Genomic DNA, 25,914 nt, shown 5'->3' on the forward strand with positions numbered 1-25,914 from the left:
ATTTTATTTTATTTTATTTTATTTTATTTTATTAATCGTGAAGAGCTTGTAGGACATATTTGTGGCGACGTAAATAGGTACAACAAAGGTGTAGCCTACTAGTTTTTCCATGAGTGTGTGATCAGAGCTGCCCCCACTGCGGCGGCGCTGACGCTCGTCCTGTGAGAGGCGGCTCCACCTCAGCGAAGGAAACCTTAAAAGAGGGAGGGAGTAGAAGTCAAATAGAAGAGGGGGAAGTCTAATGAAGACAAGCGAGTGAAGGAGTTTAACAGGACCTGAGATCGTACAACACCAAGGAAGAGGCGGAAAAGCTGTAATTTAGGGGGTTCAGGCTCAGTCCTGCTCAACAGTCTACAACGTCTTGAAGAAACAAAATTGACCATTTAATTTTTAATTAAACACGTTGAAACACGTTGAAACTTAGTGATCACCTCCAGAGTTTGTTTTCAATCAATTTCAAATAAAGAACACGACGTAAGAAGACAAAGAAGACATATAACTGAAGTAAGTATAGTATTTTTTTCACGGTGTTGCTTGTTATGGGTGGAGTGTAAAGCTTGAATTATGGTTCCGCGTTAAATCGACGCAGGCCCTACGCCGTAGGGTACGGCGTAGGTTATGCGTCGCCGCGTAACCTACGCCGTAGGCTTTGCGTTAGTGTAACGCGGAACCATGAATCAGCCTTAACCGGGAACAGCGTGGCGGCAGTTGGGATAACCGGTACCGTTTACACGTGGCATGCAACTTAAACAAATGATTCACAAGTTGTATTTTTACTTTGAATGATAAACTGGCGATAATATACAAAAGCCACAAAGTGTGCGCTTTGGAAGCACAAAAAAACGTGAGAAACAAGTCGACAGTCACAAAGGAGGACGGATCTGTAGTAACTGCCATGCCTTATAGTAGTTTCCTCTCAAGTTTGTCCTGTTGTGTTAACTCTTTGTGGCCAATAACGGCTGAATTAGTGTGTACTTTGTGATATTTAAGCAAATGAGGTCATCTCAGAATTCATAACAGTCATAGGTGTCTAATTCCGACCCCAGTTTTAAATGGTGTTGTTATTCTAATCTAAAACCACGTTTTTTTGTTTCACCAAGCCCGTGTTGCCTTCACTTGCCACCCCTCCCCCTGTACATCATAGAAATGCATGTTTTTGAGGCCTGTAACAAAAACGGCTTTTGAAAATGGACCCTGTTTACCAAAGACAAACTTATACTTACTTTTATTGTTAAGATTATTTTAAACCATTCCATTCAAAAATGTATCAGTGGTAGATAAAGTAGGCTAGTAGATGACAATGGCCATTATTGTTCTTTTACCCAGACCAAATTAAGTTTACATCATTTTAAATTGCAGCTTAACCTCAGTTGTTTTGGATAATGAATTGTACATGTATTGCTTTCCTAGATCAGATGTTTATTGATTCCTTGGTCTGTAAAACAACCAAGATCAAGGGGAATTGAACAAAACTCAGACATGAAGTATTAGCCGGTCTTAAGAGTACTTTGTCTAAAAGTCTACTACAAATTTTGAGAAATTTTAATTGCACTTGAAAGTTAAATAACATTAATCAAACATCAAAACCTTTGAATTAAACGTGAAGTCAATTCAATGGACAGATGATTCAGGTGAAGTTGTAGTTGTTGCTGCCTAATGCCATTTTTCATAAGATAAGATTAGAAAAGACTTTAATTCATCGCAATTGTGGGGAATTGCCCTGTTACAGCAGCAGCACCAAAGACAAATGATCAAAAAGCTTATCATCCCTGTCAAATGGGTGAATTTGACTTTTTGAGGAGCAAGTAAATGCAACACCACCAGTGCTGTGGGCTGGTAACCAGACCTTGGCTGAGGTCACACCGTGTAGAAACAGCTGCCGTCCGGCCCAGCAGCATTGAAGGGTTGCCTTTTGGGACTCTGCATGGAACAGAGGCGTCCCGGGCGTGTGCTTTTATTTTGTTTATAACTTGTGAGGGTAAAGAGTTTGTCATGCGGCTCTTTATGTCCTGCAGAGGTTGATAAACACGACTGGCCAAGGTCAGCAATATTCCCAGCAGGGAAAAAAGAGCAGCACTGGATGTGAGCAGCAGCGATACGACTTGAAAGAAAGGAGGGCATGTGGCGAAACATATTTTCATCCTCTGATGCATATAGCAGAAATTACATTTTTGTTCAAATGAAACAAAATAGAATCCAATGGGCATCCCACCTCCACCAGTGTAGGTAATGAACCTCTTTGTGGGTGTGGGGTGGCAACATTGCATCATTGAGGCTGAGCTCAGGTATTTCAGGAAACAACTTCCTTATATGGTTTTCCTCAGTGGAAGCTCCCTGACGGTCCCCTCCACATACACACACTTCGCAGTGTTTTGACAGCACTTGGCAACTGTCTGCCGAAGCACATTGTTTTCATGTTTTACATGTTCACAAGTCTTTGTCACGTTGACCCTCCTGCTTCATCACAACTCAGGAGCAAACTGCTATCCATGACAGCATACCTATTTATAATAAGACTTTGCTGGTGAGAAACTTTAAGGGAGAGTGTGCAAAATGCAGAGGAATGGGTCATATGTAGAAGCAGCAGACCAAATACTCGTGTCCGACATGCAGGTCTTGTTAAGTGTCTTGCAGTAATCTACGTACTTATTTAACCTGAGCTCCTACACGCTTAGAGGAGCAGTTGATACCATGTGCGTACAGGATTTGTGAGACGGCTTGTGTTTCAGTTATTGTCTCCTGAGCACTGGCTGCCATGTGTATAATTGTGCCCAGAGACTCGTGATGCAGCCACAGCTATAAATCCAACACACGTGACAGTGACCTCTATAATCAGGCTTTCTAAGGACTCTCTGTCGTCTCTCCATTCTGAACGGAAACATTTCCTCATCTTATGAGCCAATTATGTTAAAAGAAGATTTAGACTCAATTGATATTGACTTGTGTTTGTGTGCGTGATTTATGTTTACAGATGCTCGCATGGTGGCAGGTTGAAAAATTTAAAAAATCAGTCAAGATTGCTGGTGGAAGTTGTACAACACTTTTTTGCAACAATAGTAAAGTTGTTGTCACATCACGTTTTCAAAAAAAGCATATTGATGTTATGGCAACAAAGTGATTGGTGTGATTATGGGCACAATGAAAAGGGAGGTCTGGTTTCACTTGCACATTGTTGATGTTATGATACATGTAATTACTGTCAAACATCATTCATTGCTCTTCTGTGATGTGTCACAGCAGTTAGTACAGTTAGTAAAGATACCTGTAAAGGCCGGGACACACCAACCTGATGCCCAACCGTCGGCAGAAAAGCAGTCAGATTGAAAGTCGACTCCCGTCTCCCCGAGTTGGTCAAAAAAATACTCCCGAACACACCAACCTGATGCTGACTGGAGTGTTTGTTGTGCGCATGCGCGAGGTGTAATACGCCCCCATAACTGAAAGCGACGCTAATCTGTGATCACCCAAAAAGAAAAGTAGAACAACTGGAATTAAGGATCACTCTAGTCTAGAGTTCAGAACCGAGCTTGCTGTCATCAGTTAGTGATTAGATTTTTCATAGAAGTCAATAAGGATTGAAAATACGATGGCTAATAATGAAAATATAATGGTGTTCACAACACAATCCAAATCCAAACTGACGGTGATGATAGAGTAGCGTTTAGTGTCGGTGCCATTGCTGTTCATCTGGTTAACTCTGATTTGCTAGTCAAGGGGTGGCACTCCACCAATCAGATTGGTCATAGAAACCGACTGCTAGTGGCCGATTCTACACATCAACTCGGCCAAAATGAACACCAACGGACGACTGCATGGGACACACCAACCCGACTCGAGTTACCGACCTCGGCCAATGGCCGATGATCGGGTTGGTGTGTGTCCTGGTCTTAACAAGGTAAATTAAACGGCATGAGTCAGTTGTAACAATAATTGGTTTGTTGATTTATAGATTTATAATTTATAGACCGGAAATATGCTGAATTAAAGTAGTAAAACAGATTACTTATATATAACATGTATAAAGTGGTCTCCCCTAAGCCTGCCAACTCAGAGAAGGAGGAAAGAAACCAAATTCTGCAGTGTCTGAACAGCCGCCCGGATGAGCCATCCAGTGTGATGTGACTTCTACGAGCCGTTCAGATTCTGCGCATTCTTGTTACGCAACCAAAATGCAAACCATGCCCACAACTATAAAACCGTGTAACTGCATGCGAGCATCCGACTATAGCATCGCACTGCGTGACATCGGACGCTCTCTGTCCATCTCCCTCCAGCAGCTGCTACTTTATTGAGGTTTTTGTAGTGAAATGAGGAGGAATCATAGAGATAACTTCTCATTTCAACTAACTGGATCAGCCGTTCCTCATCCACGACTGTTTCCTACAGCGCTTTCAACCGGCTTTCAACGCGAGCGGCAGGAAGAAAATAGAAGCAGGGCGTCCGACAAATGTTCAGCTCAAAACGGCGTGCTGTGCAGCGCTGCGTCGCTCGCGGCCAGTTAGGGCAGTCCAATAAAAAATAAAGCAAATGGATGGATGGAATTGATTTTTGTCGCTGGCGCTCGCTCGCATCGCTTGCAGTTAGGACACAGTGTAACTCCGCTGGCCGGAGATCCCCATTTTTTTCCGTAGCGGTGTATCGCGTCATTCAGGCAGCTAATCAGCACAGTAGCTCATTATCATAGCCTCCCCGCCCACTCAGAATCCCACATAGAGAATGAGGTTAGAGAATGGGAAGATAGAGACATGGCTCAGAGGCTGAATTTCTCATTTATTTTGCAAAAACAATCAAAAGCTTGTTTTTAAGACATCCGAGACCTGTTTAAAATAGGTATTAGGTGCCATAATAGGTCCCCTTTAAGTTTGAATGTATTGCCCTGCAGGGATATTTACTTTGCCCCCCTTCCATAATACTGTGTCAGCTTATTTAACGGGTTTATTTGTGGCTTGTATATTTACACGACTGAGTGAACAGGCACTGTCCCGCTCTGTCACTTCGCTGTTGAGGATCAGGCAGTCGTGTGTGAATGTGTGTGTGGAAACAGTGGAGGGTTTTTCATCAGGGGGTGTCAGTTACAAAGAAATCCTTCCTTTCAAAACTCTCTTCAGCACAGAGGCAGCTCACTGGGCTGGTAGTAATCGCATTACACACATGCCTAATGGGCACACGCAAAGACAAATCTGCCCTGTGGCCTCCCCGCTCCTCCAGTATGACATAGGTTGAAAGGATGCCCTCATTAAAAATCGTTTCCTGTACAAGGCCTCGACTGCTGCCACCTTCCGCCTCTTACCGGCTTCTCTGGTTCAAAAATAATGCCGGCTCTTTTCCAGATCTATGTGAAAGATACTGCCATATTTGTTGTGATTTTATCGCTGCAGGTTAAAGCGACCACTGACCTGTCCTGTGTGTCTGCACATGTGTGTGTGTTTTCAAGGTGGTCATGACTTTTGCCAGGTGGTTTCAGCTTCTTTGTTTGAACTCGGATCAGTGTTTACATAAAAGCTGCTTCTCCACTCTTGAATGAATCATCTCAGACTCGTTCACTTACTCTTTGTTCTGCTTCGAAATGGAAATGCAGCTCTGTTATAATACTCCCCCCAGTTTCCAGAACAAAAGGGAAATGATTGAGTACATTTCACTCCCTGTACAAGATGAAGAGTGGACTTGCTGCTTTGTCCGCAGCAGACTGGGGGGATTAGTGTGGACAAAGAAATGAAAGGTGTCAGGTATCCACCCATTTAGTTTACCGGTACGTCAATAAAGTGAAAAAAGGAGAGATGTTTATTTGTGCTCAAAATGGGAGGATTTAAACCTCAAGTTGAAATGATTATACAGACATACAGTATTGTATGTTATCTGGTGCTTTTAAATGTTTCACTGGGGTTTTTCTTCCTTTCTGGAGAGTTTCAGGTTGCATTTTGTGCAGTTTGTTTTTGAGCAGAAACACTTACTCATCTTGTAAATGGCCCGGTTTCCCAGATCAGTTAAGTAGTTCTTAACAGTTAAGTAGTTCTTTCACAGGCTCCTTAAGATGGTTTGAAAGAAGTCTTTCGCTGTTAAGAACTACTTAACTGATCTGGGAAACTGGGCCAATGTTAGTTTTATTTATTTTTGTTAGGTCTGCAGCTAACGACTATTGTGATAGTTGATTAGTTATCAACTATTGAAAAAATTAGTCGACTAATCGAATTATGAACCTCATAATTATTAAATGGCTCTCATTTGCGCTCAGCTTTTCCATTTTGCATGAGGTTGTTTATATTATGTGCTAATTTAAAATGTAAGACAAGAAAGATGGGCACTTGCTTAAAAAAAGACATCTTTAAATGAACTTTGCTGCCAATGGCCACGCTTTTTCATCGGCAGTCGTCAATTAATTGTTGACTATTTTTACCAACACTAGTCGACAATCAAATTCGCTGTTTTTATTATCGATTTTTGTTGACAACGTCAACTAATTGTTGCATCCCTAATAGTGTTTGAGTTGTACATAAATGAAGCTTGAAATAAAGGTTCAAACTAATGAACAACTGTTCTGTAGGTATGTACCAGGAAGAATTTATATTTAAAAAAAAGATGAGAGGCCGTTGTTTAAGTCACAAACAGGGGTACACCTTACGATAAAAAAGATAAACAATCTATTTATTGACTAATTTTCTCTGCTTGTCCTTGCGTCTTCTCCACAGAACAGCAGCCATGGCGCCCTCTCTCGTCCAGGCCTACAGGAGGCGCTGGTGGATGGCGGTGACGGCGGTAATAGAAAACCTTCTTTGTTCGGCCGTGCTGCTTGGATGGGGTTCCCTGCTCATCATGTTGAAGAGCGAGGGTTTTTACTCCCACCTGTGCCACGGTAAAGTCAAATTACTGAACCGTTATCAGTTTTAGAAGCAGATTGATATTTTTCCTGGGTGACAGAGTCGTAACACAGATACCAAAGCTCCACTACTACCAGGTCATGCTGCAGTGATACATGCAGCATGTTGTGTGGGATTGCTAAAATAAGTGCACCAGTATGTAAAATACCGAGGATGCCGACTGAGATCTCAGGCCAGCTTAAATGAACCACACTAACTGAAAAAAAAAGATCAGAGTTGGTTTTAATCAAAACTAATATTTCATTTCCGAGTTGAAGGCAATTTGGAAATAATGGCATTAAGAGGATGTTATAATTAAAGCTAACTTGGAACCAAGGATGGTGGAGATAATGTTACTAGAACAAGTTGAAATGTTGACAATATTCTGAACCCCAACATGCAAACTTGTCTCCTCCCCAGTGAATGAGTCAGTGAACGTGTCGATGGAAAACTCCTCTGGCGGTGAGGCGGGTGAGTGGCCCAGCTGTGTGGACCAGGAGGAGATGCTGAATCTGGGCTTCACCATTGGTTCATTCCTGCTCAGCGCCACAACGCTGCCGCTCGGTATCCTGATGGACAGGTTTGGTCCTCGTCCAATTCGACTGGTGGGCAGGTAAGGGTTGTGTAATACACATAAGCATGTCATAAGTAAGAGATACTGTGTTTTTGCTGGTTGAGCTGTTAATGAATTACACCTGTATATTATGAAGACTCTTGTCACATAACTACTCAACTGGTTCGCCTAATACTGAGAGCATAGTAACCTTAAGGTGGACAAACAACATTCCAACATGTGGGAGGAGTTCTGCCTTTCATTTACTCATCATTCACACTTCTTTATGTGAACAAAGATGATAAACCGTTGGTGTGTACACTCAGTGGAAAGTGATCACAGCTTTGTTTTTTTCATGACTAAATCTTTAGTGAAAGCTCTTTTATTGACCTTCACTTCATAATGTGTCAACAATCCAATGACTCAGTTGAAACTACTGTTTCAAGAAGGAATGTACTTACACTTACTGTTACATGTTCAACACAGTAATTGAATTAGAAAATATAACAAGTCGGTCTTGATAGAGAACTTTGGGACCCACAGAAGAACCCCGAAAACTAACATCTGGAACTATCAGCAAACTGGATTTCCTGATAGATATATCCATATCCATCCCATTTATATGATGGAACATTTCATGAAGGCATATAAAAGTTTGTATTTAAAAAAAGACGGTAGCCATGGGTTTCTTGTTAAATCTGATTTGTTTGATTTATTACACCCCAGCCAGCATGTGGGCCACGTCTGGTTTAAGAGTTGGTCAATTATCAATGGCATGGCTCCTTTATGGTTTCAGCATTTACCAAATGGGAAGTCGGTGTGAGCCAAATATACTGTACCCATCAGACATACAACCTACACGGTCATGGGCTATGAAAGGGGCAATTGTGTGGGTTCCATATAGTTTCAGTAACATAAACCCCATATTAGGCAACTAACCAGTTGGGCGTCACCTAAAATCAGGGTAGATCCCTCTCAAAGTCCATATGTACAAACATGGATGGAGCCACTATGGAACCTGTGGACAAACCTATGTGGGACCCATTTTACAGCCCTAGTCTTAGCCCACATATAAAGAGACACTAGTTTTTCCCCCATGTTAGATGTGTTTCCTGTGTTTTGTGCCAGTCAGGCAGTCTACAGTCATTGATTCAGATGTCGGTCTAATCTCTGATGACATTCTCTCCATAGGCCTGCTGGAAGTTTTAATTCTTGCTCTTTTATTGCAGCTTGTGTTTTGGTCTGTCATGTGTTATCATGGCTGCGTCTGCCTACGACCCACATTGTGAGTACAAACACAAAAACGTGAGCTGTTATCAGAAGCCAGTCGAGTATAAAACACCCCATAGACCCTAAAGAGACATGTAAATATGTGACATTAATGTATTTGATCACCTCATTGATCTAGATCAGGGGTCGGCAACCCGCGGCTCTAGAGCCGCATGTGGCTCTTTAGAGCCACCCTAGTGGCTCCTAGAGCTTTTTCAAAAATGTTTGACCTTTTTTTCCTTTTTTTTTCTTCTTTTTTCCCTTTTTTCCTTTTTTTCTTCCTTTTTCCCTTTCCTTTTTAATCGCGACATTTCAACTTTATTCTCAACATTTCGACATTTTGATTTTTTTCCTCAAAATTTTGACTTTTTTCTCAATTTTTTCTCAACATTTCGACTTTTTTCTCGACATTTCGACTTTTTTCTCGACATTTCGACTTTTTTCTCGACATTTCGACTTTTTTCTCGAAGTGCATAATGAAAAAAAAAATCTCCCCCCAGTTCTAACTAATATAGAAACATGCAGCATGTGTTGCCTTCATTCTAAGGCTGATACAAGACTTTTCATTTTTTGTGGCTCCAGACACATTTGTTTTTTGCGTTTTTGGTCCAATACGGCTCTTTCAACATTTTGGGTTGCCGACCCCTGATCTAGATATTGGGCATCTATAAAAAGTTTTCCTCAGGAGAGTTTAAGTTACGAAAACAGCTAGAACTTCTAATTATTTATGTTTGAAAGCCTTAAAAGCCAAAAGATTGTCTGGAAGAATGTCATTGTCCATTATATGTGTTAGAATTTATTACTTGGACGTTTAGTCAAAAAAGGCAAAAACAGATTTTAAGGTAAACCGTATATTAGTTCATAAGCTCAAAAAGTGAATAGAGAAGCCATTTAACATACAATTTAATACATGTCCACAAATATTTCACATTCAACAAGTCATTCCTGGTTTAGCAATCTCATGACATGTCACACAATAAAGACACAAGAACTCCTGTTTGTCTTCTCTGCAGCCTTGTCAGCGCTCATCTTCGTGGCTCTCTCTCTAAACGGCTTTGGAGGCATCTGCCTGACCTTCACCTCCATCACGGTGAGACACATGGCAACACAAAACAAGGCGACATTTACATGTCCGGATGGGTTCCAGCACGTTTTGCATTATCTTGACCAGAGGTTTCACACCGGACGCCTAATTTAGTTCAATGCCGTAGAAAGCTGTAGAGCAGTACATTTCTACATTTGAAAAAAGCATGGAAGCAATAGAGACAATGTAGTTCTGACTTAAACCATTTGAGATCACCGTGTCCTACTTTAATGATAATAAGATGAGACACAACAGAGTCAAGTGTGAAACAACCAGAACAGTGACTGACAAGATTAAAATGTTACCTTCTTTCTCAGCTGAAGCTACATCTCTCATGTTCTAAGAAACTGCTAATTTCGTGTTTTTTTTTTTTCCTGGAACATATAAGCAGAAAAATCCGGATACCTGTAAAGCTGTTTTTACCTCATCTTTGGAAAATGTGTGTGTTGTGACTGAGAGCTGTGGAGCTGATGTTATTTACATCCCTTCCAGTCATGTGAATGTAGCGGTGAAGTGTCAGCTGGTACAGAGATTATTAGGAGTGTTGTCTTCACTGGCTCTTGCATGCCGCAAAGTTTATTTAGTGTGTGGGTACACTGTGTATCCATCTGAGCTGCATATGACCTCCCAGGAAAGCACGTCACTAATGTTTCCACCAATGAAAGGCCACGATGGACCACACACCCTCTCCAAAAACCTGCCCCACCTACCTTCACTCAAAACACTCAAGGACACATTTTAATCACTCTCACGTCCTTCTTCCTGCCCTCTTCTGTTTTAGTGCTTGTAACGTAAAAGCGATAGAGAAATTTCAGCTATTCACAACTATGCACCTGTCTCCAAAGGACTGTAAATCCGATATTTGGGTAGTGGGAGTTCAGGTCACTTTTGGACATAAAATTATGTCTTGCAGGGGATTTTTTTTTCTGTGTGTATTGGCTGAGGCCCGACTGTGGAAAAGAACACCTGCCTTAGTGGAAAACACAGGGTTTAAATAAAACATTTATTTGAAACTGCTCAAAACTGGTTGACATGGCAGCTCTCCAAGGCCCTTCATATCAAAATAGTTTGTTCCCAATTTAAGGGGATGAAAAGAAACATTTTTGGTGATTTGGAACTAAGCTCAGTAGAAATTAGTTAAAGGAAAACGGTCTCAAGTAGCGTCAGTTGCAGCAAGCTTTTGGCTATATGTTACTGGGCACAAAAATCACAGCGCTTTGTCAGATGTGGTGCAGAAACAGCAACAAAGACTAACAGATTGGCGTCATTAAAAGTGTTGAAGTATTACACATTATTTTATTAGTTTTTAATGGCTTGTAAATGTTAAACAGAGATGAAGCTGGCTTTCCTCTGCTTTCTTTGAAGATTTGGCGTCATGACCTAAGTTTAACTTTGCCTCTCTCTTTGCATCCTTTCTGTAGTAGACGCTCAGATATTGACATTTTGTTCTTCCTTTTTTTTGTTAATCAAACATAATATCAGTATTGCGCACACACTTCAGTCATGGCCAAGCCTCCCTCCTCCGTCCCGTGTGTCCCTGCACGACCTCTGTGGGTCCTGTCCCGTGTTGACAGATCTGCTGGGTTTACTAGCGCTCACTGACCTGCGAGCTGTTGATGTCACGTTCTGAGGAGTTAATAGCATCAGAGCACAAGGACAGAGACATACACAGACATGCCAATGTGACTGAAGCACATGCGACTGAGAGAAAAATATCAAAATGCATTGTAAAACAAGATAACTTTTGATTTTTTTTTTTTATGAACTAGTAAAGTCCCATGTTGTGAAGATGGGCATTTAGGACAATTTAGAACGTCACTGATGTAATGGCCTTGATACGACAGCCCTATTTGCACTTGTGTGCCCACTTTATGTGCATTTTGTAATAAGACATGTCGTAGTAAATAACAACCGTGCCAACAAAACATAACATTGGCAGAGATTTCAAAATTCTTTGGATGTGAAGTCTGTGAATTACGAAAGGGCCAAAGGATTATGGATTTTACTGTACGAGCAAAGATGAAAAGTGTAAATGACCAGCTGAGAATTTTTGTAACATTTTTATTTTTCTGTAGATGAACATTTTGAAGGGTGCATTTATAGGTTTTTGAGCTGAAAAACAAAAGTAGATTATGCAGTGCAAAACATTCTTTTACAAAAGAAAACAATGGATTAAAACAAAAAAACAACACAGAATAAAAACATAATATACCGGTAATGTGAATTAACAGAATACTTGAATGAATTAACAGTACTTAATCATCCACATAGGCCAGTAGCTTATCTCTTTTGTTTTAAGAAATGTTATCCACTTTCACTTTCGTGGGAAAAAGAAAGAATAGCAAACCAAACTTGGGATTTACTGTACAAATGTTTGAAGTCTTGTTCACCTATTGCAATGCAGACTGTGTGAGTGATGTTCAGGAACACGAACTCGGTGACCTGCAGGTTTTCTTCTAAAAATCTAGTCTTTGTCTGCAACCTCATCGGTTGCAGGCACAAGAAGGCACGCACAAATGTTCAGATGTTCCACTTTGTGCATCAGGTCATTTGCTCCTCATCGTAGTGGCTTTTGAGTGATTTCTGCTCTTATTAACCTGTGTGAACGCATCCGTGTGATGTGGTTTAAGCCAGGCCTCCGGGGAAACATGGGGACTCCCTGCCGTATCACCTCAAATCGCTAGAATCAGAGCAAAAACAAAACAAAAAAAAAAGTAGTCACTTGACTGTACCACTAATAGAAGATATCCAGCTACCAACTAGGATGCTTGAGTATAGCTTTGCAGTCCAGAAATGTCATTAATCTGTACATTATTCAATAAAAGGAATATTTGTATGACATTCATTTAGTCTGCAGCACAGTTCCAGCTCGGTTTTAATGCACTGACTCAAAAACCTGCTTCAGTTTAAACAAACACATCAAACCAATGTGCTTTTTTTGCTTTTACGCGGCAACATAAAGTGCACATTCACTACATTGAACAGCCAGTCTGGGTCATTATTTGCATTTTGAGTGAAAGGTCCCAACAGTCGAAACACACTGAAAAGACGTATAGGCAGGAGTTTACAGAAACACTGAATATTACTGTATTTTAAGAGTGGGTTGGAGTATTAACATCCTCACAGATTAAAGGAAGGTACAGCTGAAAAGCAAAACGTTTTCCGTTGATGTTAGGTATTTACTGGTTGTTGCTTTGTCGAGGATTGAAGCATTTGCGCATTTGAAGAATAAGGAAAGACTTTTTGGCATTACTCAAACTCTGATCACATGCCAGGCGGTAAATGTGTGTTCAGTTGTTCCTCGCTGAAGTTATTAAAGCTGTCGGTAAAATTTGCTCAACAAATAGAAGCCACTACAGGGAACTCGTATAATGATGCTGGGGGTCAAATACAGAGAAACTTCAAAGGCTCCCATACAGGTTTTAAAATCTGACCAGTTTTATGTTATGCAAGGGTGCTGCAGCTGGATGCGAGGGCTGTGTTTGGATGACAGTTTGGCCAATCTATGAATAGTGAAAGAGGGTGGCACAGTTTGGAGGTGGAAAGGAGAAGCCAGTGCTAATCAGCTGTGGTTTTGTGTTTCCTGCTGGGTTCTCCACAGAGTGGGGAACTGCAGCTGCTTGTAGAGGGGAGATTTGTCAAAGCCCAAATAAAAAAATAGTAAAAAGTTAATCTGATCCCCTTTGGTCTTCAAAACTCCTCTTTCTTTCACCCTCCAAAATCATGTTTCTCCATCTTCTCTTCCTTCTTACCTTTCTCACATGGTTAGAGCTGAAACTGCAATTTTGGCTCCTTTTCGCGATGATTAAAGTCTTAATTAAACTCGTGCCAAAGTCTTACAGCACCCAAGTGAGTGAGCACAGCATGAATGGAGCCTGAACTGATTAGTCTTGACAAACGCACAGCCAAAGCTCCGTTTGTGTGTGACTCTCTGACACCAGCTGACCCTTGTGTACCTCCACACAGTCACATGTCAGTATGTGGGACATGTGCTGCAAGCCCATGTGAGAATTGTGTATTCCACAGGATGGGTCGGCACTCATGGTGTGTGGGACATGTATACACTCGTACTTGGTGTCTGGATCACACACAAGTCATTTTGGACTGACCTCGATTTTTGATGCCAGTCTCCTACTAGCAAACATAGCTGGACTGACATCTGCAGGGACTTCTTTGCTTTGACATTAGTAAGAGATTCAAACTCCCAGCATGTGCTCAGAAGACCCCTGCTGTGTAAATTTCACAAATCTCAGCAGCCAGGAGAGTCCAGCAGTGGAAACCTTATAGCCGTACATGTGAAGCGAAGCAGATCTCTGGATTCTCAGAAGCACTGAATGGAGACGGGTGTTCTTGAGGATGTTGTTCACACCTTGCTCAGAATGTCAGGCTCTGCTGACCTCTCATCCAGAGGGAAGGGAAACTTTTCCTGTTTACCCGCTAACCATATGGTGTCAGTGACCTCATGCTTCTCAGTGCAGCACAGACACACTTTATAGCCATTCATAGAAAAACTCCCTTCACACTCCCATCCAGTCTGGTGCATCATGATGGATTCAGAAGTGAAGAGAAGTTCTAGGAATTTCAAAGGGGGGCTCTAAAGTTCCTGAAAATCATTTTCTAGCAGGTACATCTATGTTTCCAGAAAAACCCTGATGATGGGTAAAATTTAAATAAAACTAAATACCACAAAGATGTAACATCTTAAGTTATATATCTGATATAATACTGGGATACTAAGGAACTTTGCAGGAAAACAACAAGAAAAGTTGTAAAAACTATCATTTTAAATCAACACATGGTGCTTCTCACAACTAATGGCCCTTTTCCACTAGTATCTACTCGGCACGCTTCTACCCGCCACGCCCCCGTCTTGCGCTTTTCCACTACGGGCTAAGGCGGGTGGAGCCGCGCCAAGCAGATACTTTTTCTGTATCTATTCTGCCGAGGTTCTAACCGGGCTGAGCCGGCACTATATCTGACGTCATCACATTACCACTGCCACTGATTGGTCGGGGGGGCGGGGCCGTCAGACGTTTGAATCAGGAGGCGGGAGTCAGCGCGAGAGCGACTCGCGGCGATTTTATTATACAGCGCAAACGTCTGTTTGGTGATCCAACTCTGAGGTGCAGATATTCATAAACCTGGGGGCTGACAAGAGAATTAAAAAAGGGATGTAGACGGGCTGTTTTTTTCTCAGCCGCTCGCGGCTCCAGCTGATTTCTCATCTGCGCCGACGCAAACAAAGGGGTTGCGCATTCGAGTACGTCACAGCAGCTTCACCCAAACCCCCCCACTTCTCACCTGGCTGTGGAAAAAAAAACGGGGACAAAACGGGTGGAGCCGGGACGAGGCGTGTCGGGCTGAATAGGTACTAGTGGAAAAGCGCCATAATTGGATTAATTAGTGCTTGCTGTGGGTAAATAAGACGGGACTTATCAGAACAAGTTTTGGACTATTCACAGAAACTCTGTACACAGTTAACAAAGCTGAAAAGCAGCACTAAGCATGACCAGTCCTTGGGACTGGGGGCTGTTTGTCTGCAGTGCATGAACTGATGAAGACGTGTTAATGTCAGTGAATATGGTTAAATCCTGCATCAAAGTCAGTTTCTGATATAAATGGGCTGTAAAATCAGCTGCGGGTTCCACATTGGCTACATGTGAAACACCCACATGGATCCACTTATGGGTTTTGGCCCAAGTGAGACCCAGATACTGTCTTTGTGGCTGCAATCATAACTCAGGTACCTGAGCATGATTATTTCGACAAGGTCACATGTGGCCAACACAGAACCCACGGCCAGTGCCAGGAGTATCTCAAATGGGCCCCATATACAAATGTTGGCTGTGATGGACAAATGTAAAAACTTGGAAACATTTGGTGTTTGAGGTGATGCAAACATAACAAAGGAAACAGTATTGCACAGCTAAAAACTTAAACACGTCAAGCGTGAGGTGAATTCTGTCCATATGTTCGATATTATCACTGTAATTTTTGGAGCAGCAGCCTGCCATTATTTAAAAAAAAAAAAAATTGGGGTTTTTACTCTTTAAACGGAAAAAAACCCATGAACCCCCATGAATAGTAACTTGTACTTCTTTGGACTTAAATTTAACAAGCTGTAACCGTGTAAATGCCAGTTTTGCTCCACAGATGCTAGATGTGACTCATAAAGCTATTGGCAACTAAATAAGCCATATAACATTTCCAAGTGTGACAGTGTAGTTTGAAGCTTGTTGTTAATTCATGATGTTTAAATAGTTCAACATGGAGCCAAAATACAAATACAACATTCGTTCTCAGATTTTAAAATATAAACTACTATCCTCCGTTATACTTCCACCTCCTACTCAGTTTGTAAAGAAGTGTGGACCTGCATTCAGCTCTGAGCTCATTAATGTCTCATAAATGAGATCAGTGTGATGCAGAGAAGGGTCACAGACACTGCGCGGTGACCTCTGGCACGGCGGGGAGATTAGGTGACGCGACCAGAAGTTTGGAAAACCTGTGCAGTACTGAAGTAGAACAGCGAGCTTGACACAGAATACAACAACAATCCTTCACATGTGATTTTATAACCATGATTGACCCATTTAAAACTTTAATCAAATGGCATTCAGAGTGCTGCCAGCACAATAGGTTATTATGTTTCCTAATCTACTTAACTGTAAATAGGTCAACCTAAAATATGATGTGTTGGTGCCTGCCTCCGTGTACTTCTTGCCATGTGTCATTCAGGTCCTTGAGGTGGGTATAAAGAACTGCGTGAAGTTCATCAGGATCTGGTTGTAGATCAGTTTTAACCCCCGTCACTAGGAATTTGATGGAATGTCAAGCAAACAAACCAGTAGTTCTGTCTATGCCTGGCTTGGTCTGTAATTGAACTGTGGGGTCGGGACAAAACCTACACTCTGACTGCGTTTCTTGCCTTCTGTGACGTGGAAAGTAATTATTTTGGCTGCTCAGCGGGTAGAGCGATGTGTTACTGAGTGCAAGCAGTGGACTATTGAGCTGCTACCTCAGCCTGACTGACTGCTCACACGAAGCTGCTGTCTGCCCTCTGCTGGCCAATCATGGTATCCCTCAACTCGAGTGTGGTGCAACATGAGGCAGCAGGGTGAACGTATTTCACGTGTAGCAAAAATGCATCGGTTCCACCAGCATGATAGTTGACTGTCTGTGTTTTGTCTCTGTACCTTTGTGCTTGCAGCTCCCCAACATGTTTGGTTCTGTGAGCTCCACCATCATGTCTCTGATGATCGGCTCCTACGCTTCCTCTGCCGTCACGTTCCCAGGTGTCAAGGTAATTCAGGAGAGTTTAAGATTCAAACCCTCTGCTATGTAATCTAGTTGTCTTTACAGCTTTGTTTGGTTGAATCATGTCATAAATTTCAGAAAATTATATATATATATATATATATATATATATATATATATAATTAATTAGTGGTGAGACTCGATTAAAAAAAATTATCTAAATAATTAGAGGCTTTGTAATTAATTCATCGCATATCAATATTTGACACGAGAAGCAACATTTTTCAATTTAAATGCATTTTGGTATATGACTGAATCATTGAATTGACACATAAATGAGCTTAAACAACAAAATTGTGTTTATTTTGATAACTGAGTGTTAACATAAAGTGCAATATGAATAATAGGAATATGATTGCATCGTCCACAAGGCACAAACTTAAATTCAAGTTAGCTATATTCAAGCTTTTTCAGGGCTTTTTGTAAACTGTCTATGTCTTAAACACATTTGTTTTTGTTTAGTAACATTAAACGGGTAACTTCTACCGGGAACTTGTGCAATGAGAAACATTCCGCACTGTTTGGAGTGCAAAAGTAAATTGCGATTAAATGCGTTATTTTTTTTTTGTCGCGTTATTTTTCTGTAATTAATTCATCGTAATTAATGCGATAAAGTCCCAGCCCTAATATATATATATATATATATATGGATATATTTTTAAAAACCTCTGTCTTCTTCCCAGCTCATCTATGATGCAGGCTTATCATTTCGAGCGATCATGTGGATTTGGACCGGTCTTGCAGGGTTTGTCTTCTTCAACTGTTTCTTGAACTGGCCCTCAGAGGGCTTCCCAACTCCTGATGAGGTGGACTACAGGTGAGTGTGACTGCCAGCCTGGTGCATCTCTTTCCAGTTGATTGAGGAGTTAAAAGTGAAAAACAAAACTGCTGCCGTTTGTATACAACAGTAAGATCCTCACTCAAGAGGGGCCTTCACATAACCAGAAGGCTGGCGGAGAGAAATTGGCTCTGAAAAACGGAGGCGTCCAACACACCGGAGAGAAGCTTCCTGATGGACCCGACGCTTCCCCCAGTAAGTCAACGCACCACTTACTCATTTAACTTGTGTTTGAAATGTTCCATCACAGCAGGAGAAGTTAGCTGGTATGTTGTCGTGTTTTACTTGCTCACCTGGAAGCGGAACAAGTTATGTTTCTTTTACTCAAGCAGACATGGATTTTTTTTTTTTCTGTAAGCTACTGGAACCTTACCATAACATGAAACCAGGTCTTCTTCTTAGAAATTGGTGTCTTAGATTATGTGAACCTGCTTCATTAACCTTAAAAGGTCCATTTTATAGTGCCTCAAACCACAACATGACCAACTGAATAGGAAGGATATACCCCCATTTTCTTGCTTCTGGTAGTCTTTCTCCTGATAAGCAACAAATCTGAACAACTCCGGTCCTCCGACAGATGCTGTACCCTTCCGTCAGTCTGTGTTCTCCCCCATCTTCCTCTGGAGTCTGATCACGATGGGGATGACCCAGCTGAGGATCATCTTCTATATGGGAGCCATGAACAAGATGCTGGAGTTCTTTGTTACCCATGGTGAAAAGGACTGTGAGTGTCCTCCCCTTTTGTTACTCAAGAAAACAAAATGTGGCATTATTGCATGTTACTAAAAACATTTTTTATGTATATTTCAGCTTCTGAGCAGTTGACGCTTGAGGCAGAAGAGAAAGGTGAGAATTGTTTTAATTTGGCCATTTTATTTGGATATTTTATGTTATGAAAGTTATTCGCCGTGTCTTTTAACCTTTTGTTTCCATTCATAAATGTTTTCTCTTTCAGTGAGTTTCTACTCATCCATCTTTGGCACACTCCAGCTGCTGTGTCTGGTCACGTGTCCTCTGATTGGATACATCATGGACTGGAAGATGAAGGATTGTGAAGATGAGAAGACTGTCTCTTCAGGCGCAGAGCAGAGGTACAGTTAGCAAAATATGACGGATGTGTGTTTGCTTTTGCTTCATTTTAAAGGGGACCTATTATGGCATCTAATACCTATTTTAAACAGGCCTTGAATGTCTTAAAAACAAGCTTTTGATTGTTTTTGCTAAATAAATTAGAAAATTCAGCTTCTGAGCCATGTCTCTATCTTCCCAGTCTCTAACCTCATTATCTATGCGGGATTCTGAGTGGGCGGGGCTATGATAATGAGGCTCTGTGCTGATTGGCTGCCTGAATGACGCGTAGAAATGGCGGGAGCTCCGGCCGGCGGAGTTGTTGTTGTTGTTGTTCCGGCCAGAGTTAGTTGTGGGCATGGTTTCACGCATCGGAGGCCAACCGATGTGTCGCTCCCGTCGTTACGTAACGACAGGAGCAGAATCTGAACGGCTCGTAGATCCACATCACACTGGATGGATCATCCGGGCGGCTGTACAGACACTGCAGAATTCGGCTGCTTTCCTCCTTCTCTGAGTTGGCAGGCTGAGGGGAGACCACTTTATATATGTTAAAGCAAGAAAAAACGTGTTTTTCATAATAGGTCCCCTTTAAGTTTTTGGCTTTATGGAATATTCAAAGTCTAAAGTGATAGAAAGGACTAGCAGTGACTCATGGAGGTGTATCACATGATGTATCTCAGATGAGATGAACACAAAGTTTAATGTCATTATTAAGGCAACTTTTCTTGTATTTCCATCAGCCGGACGAGTGGAGTCAAGAGAGATCGTAAGATCCAGAAGCTGACCAATGCCATGAGAGCGTTTGTCTTCACCAATACGCTGCTGATCATTTTTGGAGTGTGTTGCATCATTGACAGCCTGCCTCTACAGGTAACACGCAGCCAGTCAGCAATGACATACATTGGATCTCAGTACCCAAACTCACTGGTTCTGTCGCTTCTTTTCCTTTTCTCCACTGTAGATTTTGACCTTCATCCTCCACACGATGGTGCGAGGCTTCATCCACTCGTGCTGCGGAGGCCTCTATGCTGCTGTGTGAGTGCTGCACTGTTCATTCATTACTTTCATCAAAATAACAAATAGAGTTACAAGTTACCTCAAGAGTGGAACATGTCTGCCGGTCAAATCACACAAGAAACATTAAAGCAGTGTCACTATAAACTTTTACAAGGTGAAAATGCTGTTTTCACATTCAGTGTAGTAACTGTAAATACTGAAATCCCAGTAATTAGACTTCAGACAATTTCCCGGCTCATTTAGAGGTGTGTCTTTGCACCATAAAAGACAGAAAATGAAGCAGAGCTTTACAGAGTGATAAAAGCAACCAGATGTAACAAAAGTAGGGTGTTCAAAATCCACAGCATTGCAGCCATCCAGCATATTCTTCAATGAAACTCTCAAAGTAGCCTATATTTATTTATTTATTTTTTAGTAGGCTATGATACTTGAGTTAGGCAAAGAACGCTCACGTAGGAAGTCTGTTAGCCCCATGAGCATGAAATGCTCATGGGGCTAACATGCCATTACTGGAGGCTTTGTGATGGCAATAGTAGCATTTTATTGATATTGTTACGGTCATTATGGAGCTCAGCGTAAAGTCGTTTAACACTTCAAACTCTAACCACCTCGTATCTCCCACAGCTACCCGTCCAACCACTTTGGCACGCTGACAGGCCTGCAGTCCATGGTAAGCGCCGTGGTCGCTCTGCTGCAGCAGCCGCTGTTCATCGTCATGGTCGGCCATCTCAACGGAGACGCCTACTGGGTAAGATAAACATATTGATCTCTGCATGTCAGAGCTACTCTTTTGCAAACAGTGGATATGTTGTGTTTGAGTATGTTGTGTTTGAGTATAGATTTTGAGATTTTGCCAAATGAGGAAGCATGGTATATAGTGCGTTGAAAGCAGATTGCACAAAGAATCACTGAATTATTATAGTCATGTGTGCTGGAAAATTATACTTGCAAGCAAAAGCCTTTTATTCTCATGTCCTTCGTCTTTAGTAGCTGATAATCTTACCTGGGTTGTAAGAAGTCTGCTACAAACGATCTACTCCGGCTATCTGCTAAACTCTGAAACTGTAAATGATCAAAACAAACACACAACAGTTATAGGAGGTTCAGTTGATAAATGATTCTGTTACACAATGATTCAGCTATATAAAATAAAGTAAGTGTAATCGCGTTGTTGTACACTTGGTTTCATACATGCTGAGAAATGATACCAAAATATGCTGACACACACAAAAATAGTTTTGATAAAAGCACTTTTCTCTGTAAATTACTGAACTACAAGTATAGTCCTTACTGAAATATTTATAGTTTGTATAATGCAGATACTTTTCCTTTAAAACTAACATCAATTTAAAATTTGTAAAGTAACTAAATGTGTTACATAAATGTTTTAGTTAAAAATCAAATTAGAAAGTATACAACTGGATCCAGACATGTGTAGACAATGGCCCGGTTTCCCAGATCAGTTAAGTAGCTCTTAACAGCGAAAGACTTCTTTCACAGGCTCCTTAAGAAGGTTTGAAAGAAGTCTTTCGCTGTTAAGAACTACTTAACTGATCTGGGAAACCGGGCCAATGACAGTTTTTTGACAGTATTTTCCCATTGTACTGTACAACACAAAAAGGGCTCTAAAACAAAACAGTCAAGTTAAGAGCAAAGTGTATATGTTGAGAGATTTCATAAAGATTTGGCAAATGCCATTAAGGAATTACATAACAGACATTTTAAGCGGAGTATTAGATTAGATTAGAACTTTATAGTCATTGTTATATAACAATGAAATTAAAACTGCCATCAGTCAGTCCTAAAAAAATAGATATATACTATAGTATATAAAACATTTAGACACAACATAAAATAAAACAAATAACTGATTAAAACCAATAAATAATTTTAAAGAATTATCTCCAATATGAGATGCTCAAAAGTATCTGCACAATTTACTAATAAGAAATTACTTAGCCAGGAGTGGGAAGGTCTGGTTGTTCCTTGGGAAGGCTCGTACATGCTTCAGCGCTGCACTGACCCCCATCCAGACCATAGTAAAGATCCCTTCACTGTAAGCTATATTTGTGATCGGTCCATTTAGTGTCATTGTTTGTCTTTATCTTCCACTTTTACTCAGGGAAGCTCAGCACTGCAGGAAGGAACCTGCCTGCCACCTTGTTTTTGGTGGTGTAACTGCAGAGCCACACAAAACAGACAAGCATAAATACCAACTGTAGAAGGAATTCTGAGGCGTATAGAGCTATACTGTATTCACACAAACGCTACAAAAGCTTTTAGAGTTTGCATGAGGTTTTTTAAATTATGTGCTGATTAAAAATAAGTCAAGAAAGATACACTTCACTCAGAAATACATCTGTCGCCTCGCCGTGATGTTGCATCGGCCGCCGCCATATTGCTTACCTGGGGCTGTACTCTATTGTGCATGTGCAACTCTCAGCAGAGATAGGAAGAGAGGGAGATGCTTCACTCTTGAAAAACACGTGCTGTGATAATTTTAGCTGAACGCTAATGTGCATAATGCAATTCTCAGCAGAGATGGGAAGGAAGATGATACATAATTTTCTTCAATGTTTTTTTTTTTTTTCAACAATTAAATTCGTAGCAATTATTTTTATTATCAATTTTTGTCGACAACGTCGACAATTTTTGCACCCCTGCCAGACAATGACCTTAATGTAATGTGAAAGCAATTCAAGGCTGTTTTTAGGGCAAAGAAATTACCAAGTCATTCAGCTTTTCAGCTACTGAATACAAAACTGAGGGCAGAGTGCCCAGGAATAGAAAACTGAAGCTGGCTGCAGTGAAGGAGGAAACATGATGGTCATATTTACAATGATGTCCCTGAAAATAGTGGGACTTTGCTTCAAATGGCTGCAAATCCTCAATGTTGAACTCAATATTTATGGGGAGCCTCTTAAATTCAAGCTGAAAGTCTATACTTTGATCACATCTTGATTATTTTCTTTCAAATTCATTGTTGTGGTTGATTTAAAATAAGATCATGAAAACTGTTCAACATTGGCCTAATACTTCTGGACGTAACTGTAGTTTAAATTTTTTGTTATGTTTTATGTACTTATCTAAACTCCACTACTAATGGAGGTCTAGTCTGCTCAACTTTGCTTTTATTGGTAATGAATGTTTTCTTAATCGATATGGGGAAAATGTACCAGGAAGTTTTGTATATTGTGTCTTTGAAAGAGATTTACACAAAGCAAATGTTCACTTTTGCCCGCTCTGTTGCTTCCGGGGGATCAGTGTATATTTGAATATAGCATAAAGTACAGCACAGGCATTTTTTTGATTTGTGATGATTTTGTCAGATTACCCTTAAATTGCTAAATCAGAATTGAGATACTTAAGTCTTAAGGTCTTAAGAGATTATTTAATTTTTTTAACATTTTAGAAATGTTTTATGGTTTGACAAAATGATAAATAAGTTTAACTTTTGATCTTTTGTCTTTCAGATCAACTTAAGCCTGCTGTTGTTCTCATTGATGGGCTTCCTGTTGCCGGGTTACCTGTTCTACCACCGCAGGTGTCTGCTGAAGGAGAAGGAAAGGAAAGCCGTCGTACAGGAGATGTATGCCCTCAAGAGCGAAGCAAACGGTGTCAAACCTCACTGCAATGGCTTCTCTGAGGTACAGGCTTAGACACGGACAAGGACCGCTGGAATGATCTCCTCTACTTTAGGATGTGCCTGCACAGCACAACACCAGCATCCTACTGGGCTTTTTATTTGGATTCAATTTCATATATTTTGCTCTTTGGTCATCGCTGGTGCCCGTTTTTGCTCATCACAATCTATGTCACGGAGCTGTTTTGTTACAATTCGTAGTCAGACTTCAAGTTCGTTGTGATTTGGGGAAAAGACTTGTCACCGTCATTTGTTTCTGTTTATTTATACTGGTTACAATCCAAGAACCACATTAGCCACACTTAAAGCCATAAAAGTTAAACTGCAAGGAGATGCAAAGACACTGTGGACATCATGGTACTTGAATGCTACTCTGTAGTTTTCTGACAATCATCATAAATCTTGCTAACACCAAAGAACAACTTGAAGGTATTGGGAACGTTACACTCTATTCAGTATTTTGTTAAAGGGTGACACAAAGTGATAGTTGTGCTGTTTCTTCTGTAGTCCCCCTGCAAACACGGTGCATGTCTGTCTGTTCAATTTTTATATGCATATGTGTTCAAAGATGCATTCAAAGCATTCAGAAATCAGAATAGCAGGTTTCTGTTATAAAAAAAGGTGTTTTTGAGTATTATTTCCTAGGACATCTTCTCTCACAAACATCCAAAGGTATACATATATAGATTGGTTGTTGCAATACTGCATCTATCTACCTCCTCTGAGCCCCTTTTTTTAATGCACCATCGCTCTACAGACTCCTATTTCTACCCATACTATTTTTTTCCCACATTCAGAAATATAAATTTGCAATCACACACCCTTTGTGAAACATATTAATGAGATTTCCCTGTCGAGCCATAATCCTCACAGGTTAGAGTGGTTTAGACTGAACATTTCAGACTGTCATTTTAATTAAAAAACATTTTTTAAGGAAAACTGACTGATGAGGATCATTCTGATACACTTTCTACTGCTTTACGCACAGAAATGAACTAGTGTTTGTACAAAATGTGTATTTAACTGTCTCTTTTTATACTGTAGTTGCCGTAGTTTAAAAAAGGGAACATCGTTTTGTAGATGGGGCTTGTCATAAAAGGCTCAGATGATTTTCTTCAAATCCTGCTTTTTTTTTTTTTTCTGGTCATGTATTGATTTTAGGAGCAAACAAACCTCCAGCAAAATTGTTTTTGTAAATAGAACTGAGGTGTGGTTTGTATTTTATTACATATTCTGCTTGCATTGCTGTATATGAGTTTGTACATTTTGTTGATGTACAAAAGCTGAACGCTGAAGAGAAACTGGCTGTGGTTACCTTTTTTATTTTTTGTTTTCCTTTAACGTGATTTCACGTTTTACATTAAAACGATGCATCTAGCTGCAGAATGCGATCCCTGTGGGTCAGCCAGTAACAGAAATGTAAAGATCTAACAAAATGCTTTGTGTATATGTTGGTTCTGATATGAAATCTGTTGCTATATAAATATGCTAATGCTTTTGCCAAAATCAGTTTCATTGCACCATTAATTAGCAGGTTTTTCCCATCTTTTCTGATGTATGATTCCTATTTCTTAGCTTCCTCTCATGAAATGTGTCCAGCTTCTTGAATATCTGCACTCTTAAATGAAATTCTGCATTTTGATTTTGTTTGATGCCTTTCACACCAACTTGCCTTTATGAAAACACAAGTGAATTAACAGATTAAATGTGCCAAACACCTTCCTCTGTAAACCAAAGCCATCTTCTGGGACTGTAAAGGTAGTTAGTACAGCGCTTGACCTCAGGAGAGCAGTATGAACAAGAATACATAAGAGTCCAGCAGTTAGTTTGTCTTGATTCTGCTTGACAGTCCGTTTCATGAAGATTTGTAGTATGACAGTGAAAGCTGCTGAGCCTTTCTAGTTCAGCTTTAGCTAACTTTATCTTGACACATAATGTACTGTTAATTCCAGCAATATGCATCTGTGGTTTTAAGCTGCTTAAAAAAAAGAAAAAAACCACCAGACCTTAGTTAAAACTGAAATAACATTTAAATTAATGTGACATGTTTTAGTCTTCATGCCGGTGATGTAAGATAATGTGCTTCCTGAGATGTCGGTGTTTATGTTTGATCAACTCCATCTTTTGGCTTTTCTGTACGTCTTTTTGTTTCAGAGGTCGAGTTGTTGTCTTGTTAAAACTGAATGTTTTCTTCCCACCTTTAATCAAATGTCCAGTATGTGTGTTTGATAAGTTAATAAACGTATAAAGAAAACAGTTTTCTCTCTT

The 25,914-nt window shown here is 40.5% G+C and overlaps 1 protein-coding gene across 1 annotated transcript; it reads left to right on the forward strand.

Annotated features, from left to right (window-relative positions):
- Window positions 1-219: 219 nt before the first annotated feature.
- Window positions 220-25,900, forward strand: slc43a1a (solute carrier family 43 member 1a). Its single transcript, XM_061725495.1, has 15 exons — window positions 220-504; window positions 6,687-6,850; window positions 7,275-7,467; window positions 8,637-8,692; window positions 9,690-9,766; window positions 16,971-17,063; window positions 17,761-17,894; window positions 17,986-18,110; window positions 18,493-18,639; window positions 18,726-18,761; window positions 18,871-19,006; window positions 19,727-19,856; window positions 19,948-20,021; window positions 20,628-20,751; window positions 23,477-25,900. Exons 2-15 carry the CDS (start codon window positions 6,697-6,699, stop codon window positions 23,660-23,662), a joined length of 1,665 nt encoding a protein of 554 aa, XP_061581479.1. The 5' UTR covers window positions 220-504; window positions 6,687-6,696; the 3' UTR covers window positions 23,663-25,900.
- The last annotated feature ends 14 nt before the right edge of the window (window positions 25,901-25,914 follow it).

This window comes from Cololabis saira, chromosome 7 (genome assembly GCF_033807715.1).
Source record: "Cololabis saira isolate AMF1-May2022 chromosome 7, fColSai1.1, whole genome shotgun sequence".
NCBI lineage: Eukaryota > Metazoa > Chordata > Actinopteri > Beloniformes > Belonidae > Cololabis > Cololabis saira.

Excerpts from the sequence above, each read along its gene's own strand:
- slc43a1a (XM_061725495.1), top strand. The coding sequence starts at position 6,697 with ATGGCGCCCTCTCTCGTCCAGGCCTACAGGAGGCGCTGGTGGATGGCG. Across the intron at positions 18,640-18,725 it reads TACCCATGGTGAAAAGGACT|CTTCTGAGCAGTTGACGCTT; the intron begins GTGAGTGTCCTC and ends TGTATATTTCAG. Across the intron at positions 19,007-19,726 it reads TCTTCAGGCGCAGAGCAGAG|CCGGACGAGTGGAGTCAAGA; the intron begins GTACAGTTAGCA and ends TATTTCCATCAG.